General features: G+C 50.2%; 1 protein-coding gene across 1 annotated transcript in view; it reads right to left on the bottom strand.

Annotated features, from left to right (window-relative positions):
* Syde2 (synapse defective Rho GTPase homolog 2) overlaps positions 1-5,560 on the bottom strand; it is a 46,397-nt gene extending 40,837 nt beyond the window's left edge. Inside the window, exon 1 of the mRNA XM_045138682.1 lies at positions 3,832-5,560. Coding sequence (XP_044994617.1) covers positions 3,832-5,560 — 1,729 coding nt within the window. The remainder of the gene's footprint in view (positions 1-3,831) is intronic.
* Positions 5,561-6,000: the final 440 nt, after the last annotated feature.

Raw genomic sequence — 6,000 nt, forward strand, 5'->3', positions numbered from 1 at the left:
CAACCTGATTCAAACTGTACTCCAAGACGGTCATGGTGGCACACACCTTTAATCCCAGCACTAGGGAGGCAGAGGTAGGAGGATTGCTGTGAGTTCGAGGCCACCCTGAGACTACATAGTGAATTCTAGGTCAGCCTGGGCTAGAAAGTGAAATGCGACCTCAGAAAAACAAACAAACAGAAAAACTATACCCCAAATCACATCAACATCAAGCAAACATTTAAAGGTAAAGGTTAAAAAAAATGGATATAGCAATCAATTTTTTTTAAAAGTTCTAGAACCTATTCTTGGATTCCCTCCTCTTCCTTGACATTTTGAGGAATTTACTTAGCCCTCAAAACCCTTTTGAAAATTCCATTCATTTCCTCAGGCCAAGCAACTTAATAAAATTAGTTGGATCAAACCTCTAAAGAACTTTGGAGTCTCTTTGCCCTCATATAAATAGGGGTTTTGGAATCATGAGACCAGAGACTGGATTCACGTTAACAGTCTGAATACCAGCTGAGAGATCTTCTACAAACCCCAAGACCTCTTTGTTTTGTTGTTAAATGACAATTGTCTTATCTTTGGGAGGGCTTAAAATGATATAAGAATCACATGAAGTATCCAGAATGGTCTTAGTAAGGGCAACTAACCATCATGAAAAGTTGTTCTAAGGGCTGGAGACATTGCTTAGCGGTTAAGCGCTTCCCTGTGAAGCCTAAGGACCCCAGTTCAAGGCTCGATTCCCCAGGACCCACATTAGCCAGATTCACAAGGGGGCGCACACGTCTGGAGTTTGTTTGCAGTGGCTGGAGGCCCTGGTGCACCTATTCTCCCTCTCTCTCTATCTGCCTCTTTCTCTCTCTGCCTGTTGCTCTCAAATAAATAAATAAAAACAAACAAAAAAAAATTTTTTTAATGTTGTTTTAAAAAGTTCTGCAAGGGCTGGAGAGATGGCTCGGAGGTTAAGGGACTGCCTGCACATCCCTTCGACTCAGGTTCAATTCTCCAGAACCCATGTAAGCCAGACACACAAGGTGGCACATGCATCTGGAGCTCATGTGCAGCGGCTAGAGGCCCTGACATGCCCATTCTCTCTCTGTTATCTGTCTCTCTCAAAAAATAAATAAATAGTTTTAAAGAAGTAAAAACAGAAAGTTCTACAACAGGCTGGAGAGATGGGTCAGTGGTTAAGGTGCTAGCCTGCAAAACCTAACAACCCTAGTTCAAGTCCCAGTACCCACGTAAAGCCAGATGCACACAGGGACATGCCTCTGGAGCTCGTCTGCAGCGGCTTAAGGCCCTGGTGCACCCATTCTCACTATCTCTCTTCTACCTCTCTCTGCTTGCAAATAAATTAATTAATTAAAATACAAAAAAAAATTGCTGGGCATGGTGGTGACACCTTTAATCCCAGCACTTGGTCAGCAAAGGTAGGAGGATCACTGTGAGCGTGAGGTCAGCCTGAGACAACATAGTGAATTCCAGGTCAGCATGAGCTAAAGAAAGACCCTATCTCAAAAGAACAACAACAAAAAAAAAAAATTAAGTTTTACAAATCTAGGGCTTGGAGAGATGGCTTAGCAGTTAAGGCATTTGCCTATGAAGCCTAAGGACCCAGGTTCAATTCCCCACTACCCACAGAAGCCAGCTGAACAAGGTGGTGCATGCATCTGGCATTTGTCTGCAGTGGCTAGAGTCCCTGGCACACCCATTCTCTCTTTATCTGCCTCTTTCTCTCTCTCAAATAAGTAAATAAAATATTTTAAATTTAAAAAAAAAGTGACTGAAGAGATAGCTCAGCAGTTAAGGTGCTTGCTTGCAAAGCCTAACGAAGCGAGTTCAACTACCCAGTACCCATGTAAAGCCAGATGCACAAAGTGGCTCATTTATGTGAAGTTCATTTGCAGGGGCTGGAGGCTCTAGCACACCCATTCTTTCTGTCTGTCTCTCTTCTCTGTCTTGCAGATAAATAAAATGACTGAAAAAAAGTTCTACAGATCTATATACTAGATATCTGAAAATTACCCAAATTATTTTCATGTTTCCTACAAGAGATTTGAATTTGTGATTTGAAAGGCTTTAACAATGGTAAAATTAGGTCAGACATGGTGACAGTTTTTGCTTAGATTTCTTACAAAACACAGTCATTGTGATATTTGGTTTTAACTTCTTTTAGAGTTGATTAAGTTTCATCTCTAATGCTTTAGTACAAAAGTCAATAAATTCACTCTTTGAGGAAATACACTTACTTAAGTCCTTGAATATTTATACTATTACTGAGGCCACTGTTAGATGGCAAATGCTCAACCTTTGCAACGAAAGGGCAAAATATTTGATTAAAGTTTACACAGATCTTTATGATTGAAATTCAAATTATCATAAGTGAACCAAGATTAAGGGAACCAAAATATTGTGCAAAATATAAATAATTCCAAATACTTTAGTCCTAGAAACACATATTTGTTGGCATGAAGCACACACGTCTTCAACGACATTCTATTTCTTTCACTCAAGTGAAATAACATGCACTTGGGTATGAAAGTTGACTAGTATATAGAGATTTACAGATCTAAAAAGTCTTAACGAATTATTTCACTGCCCCTCTGAGTTTAATTACAACTTTTGTGAACTTTGTTTCTCCCCACGGTTGAATATTTAATGGTTAAATAAAGTTAATGTGAAGCCCGGTGTGGTAGTGCACACCTTTAATCCCAGCACTGAAGAGGCAGAGGTAGGAGGATTGCCATGAATTTGAGGCCACCCTGAGACTACATAGTGAATTCCAGGTCAGCCTGGCTACAGTGAAACCCTACCTCAAAGAAGAAAGAGAAAAATGAAATTAATAATAATAAAGTTAATGTGTATTAGCCTGGACTTGTAAGATTTGTAACTCTTACCAAAGAAAGTGCCAAATGCTTTTACATTTCTGCATTTGATTTTTAAAAGATTTTTTAACATCGAGCTCTTTACGCTCACTAAAAGTTTTTAGATTTGAGATTGTAGCTCAAAAAACTATGTTGTTTTACCTCAGTTTCTTTCACAATAATTTTCTGATATTTGCAACACTAATTAGTAAGGGATTTCTGAAACTGACAGCCTAAACTTACTTAAGCGATAATAAAAAATCGTGCACATGCAAACTAAGGAGCGCAAGTTAAGGACAAATATACTTTAACAAAGATACTAATTCACTCCTACTACAAATAAGATTCAAGTTGAGAAATGACCTAAAGTGCCTGGGCTTAAAAAAAAAAAAAGTACACGAATGACATTTTCTTTTCATTAAAATACCAATAGTCTTGGTTTCCCACAAGTGAAAGAATTCGTACACTTTGGGTTTGTTTTGATTTGACGTGTGTGTGTGTGTGTGTGTGTGTGTGTGTGTGTGTGCACCAAAAAAGTTTAATGAGTAAAATGACAGTTTATCAAGCCTGTAAAATTCTACCTTGGCTCAAATTCAAGCTCACAAACTTCGCCAAAGTCTCTGGATTTGCCTAGAGCTATAAAGAAAAATCAAGGCAGCACCGCCCATCCCTAAACCTACAGAAAAAGCCTGTGGTGAACTTAACCTTTACGCATTGTTGTACTAAGGGAGTAGACACGCTGGTGCTAGAATTAAAAAGAAAGAAAAGCAAAGAACCCATAGGAAAAAGGGAGAAAGAAGAGCGGTGCAAGGGGGACAGAGTCCGTGCAAACATGTTAAGTAAATAAATAAATAAATAAAAGTAAACACACACACACACACACACACACACACACACACAATTTTGGCAAACACACCGGCAGGGACAGAAGCCCACCCGGTAATAAACACGAAAGCCACCTGCCTGCGCAGTGTCCTCCTACCTGTCAAAGTGATCTTTTGGTCTGGAGACACCGAGAAGACGTGGTTTTCGGGCACTTTCCAAGGGTCCAGATTTGGAGGGGCCGCAGGGGTCCCTTGCACTTGGGGGGATGGCCCACGGGGGCGGCCCTTCATCCCCAGGGACAGCAGGCGCCCTTTGTACATCCACTTCTGCAGTTTCTTGACTGTCACCGCCGGCGGCTTGAGGAAGGTGGACCCGTCCCGACGGTCCTCCCGGCCTCCGCGTCCCACAGACGAAGCCGCAGGGTCTCCGCCAGGACCTCCCGGGGATCGAGCCGCCGGGTGCCCGCGGTACCCGGGCGGCAGGAGGGCGGCGGGTGCTGCCGGGGGCGGGCGGGCGCCGCCGCTCCAGCCGTCCATCGCGCCGGCACGTGGCGGGCGCCCGTCTCGGTCCCCGCGCGGCCCGCACCCGACCCAGCCGTCGCTGGGCCAGCGCGGGAGGAGCGGGACGGACGGGGACGAGGAGGGGGGCGAGGCTTGGGAGCCAGCGGGGAGACTCTCGAGACTCCGGCTCCGGGACAGTCGCATCCGCGGAGGCAGCGGCCGTCGCCTCCCCGCCCCCGGTGCCCTCGGAGGGGAGCGGGGCGGGGACACCTGCAGCGGAGGGCGGTCGCCGCGTCCCCGCCGGCCAGCGGCGGCCGCGCGCCGGGACAGTCGGGCACCGGCCGGCCGCGTGCCCGTGTCCGGGGGCAGGTCGTGCATGGCCCGGATCAGCAGATAATAGGCCTCACGCAACTGGGTCTGCAGCCTGCCCGTCTCCCCGAGGCCACCCTCCGCCCCCGGGGAGGAGCCCGCGGCCGGGGAAGGCGGGGGCCGGGGCCGGGGCCGCCGCTCCGCCTCCGCCCCCTCGGGCTCGGGCCGGGACGCCGAGCCGCCGGGCAAGTTCTCGTAGTAATCGGCGTCCTCGTCCCCGTCGGAGCCGCTGTCGTCCGAGCCCGGCTCGCGGCCCGCCGCCGGGAGGCGGTGCGGTTCCCCGTGCGAGCGAGGTCCGAGCGGCCCCGGGGACCGCGACGGGGAGGATGGCTGCCGCGCCGGCCGCTCGGGACCGCGCTTCTCGCCGGGTCTGCACGGAGTCCTCCTCACGGGCTCGGCCATCCCCACCCGCTCCTCCACTTCCGGCCTCGAGAACCCGGCTCGGCGTCCCCGAACAGAGTCCCCCCGTCGGCGGTGGAGCCCGCGGCGGCCCAGGCTTCCCATAGCCGCCGCCGCCGGCTCCTCACATACTTGGCATAACTCAGCCGCGGGATGGCGGGACGGGCGGGCGGGGGGGGGGGGGCGGGAGGAGGAATAGGGCGCGCGCGCCGCAGTGCGCATGCTCCGCAGGGGGCCGTCGGGCCGCGCGCGCCCGCCCGCCTCGCGTTCCTGGAGGTGCGCGCGTGCGCGCGCGCGCGCGGCGCAGGTACAGACGGCCGGGCGCGCGCGGGGGGCGCTGGGTAGACGCCGAGGGTGGGGTGGGCGCGAAAGGCGCGGGAAAACCGGGGAGCGCACCGGGGCGCGGGAGGGAGAACGGTGGAGCGGGAAGGTGAGTCCCGGGGCTCGGCGGCGGAGGAGTTGGACTCTCTGGCAGTCAGAGAATGAGGAAGGGGCGCACGGAGGCCGCCCGGTCACCGACCACACCCCTCCTCCGGGTGGCCCGAGGGGAAGCCGGGTGGCGCAGGTGTACCTCACCCGGCCAGGTGTACCCGAAAAGTCCCCAGCGCTGAGCGGCATCCGGAGCTGCTGGAAGGGAATTTACAGCGGTTCCTTTCCCCGCACCCCCCAAAGAGGAAGAAGAGAAACTTTGTCCAAAAGTCAAGTCTGGGGCTGAGAAAAGGGACTTGCTTATAAAAAAAAAAATTTTTTTTCGTTCTAATGCAAAAGGCATGCATGTTCATCCATCATCAGTTCTTACCTCAACCAGACTCGGAAAGTGGAGGCACAAATGGCAGTGTCCTGACTGCAGACCTACCACGTTAAAAATACAAGTTCAGCATTCATGACCCCACAGTGATTACCCGTAACCCCGCTGAGCAGGACCCTCCGTGGAATGGGGACTATGTTTATATGCTTTTAAAATACAAAAATGTTAACTGTTCGTTTCAGTTCAAGTAGCGTAGAGAAGCACTAATTTGGAAATAGCAGCTGTCCCCTAGAGGCCCTGGCACGGCTAT

This window comes from Jaculus jaculus, chromosome 19, assembly GCF_020740685.1.
Source record: "Jaculus jaculus isolate mJacJac1 chromosome 19, mJacJac1.mat.Y.cur, whole genome shotgun sequence".
NCBI classification, from domain to species: Eukaryota; Metazoa; Chordata; class Mammalia; order Rodentia; family Dipodidae; genus Jaculus; species Jaculus jaculus.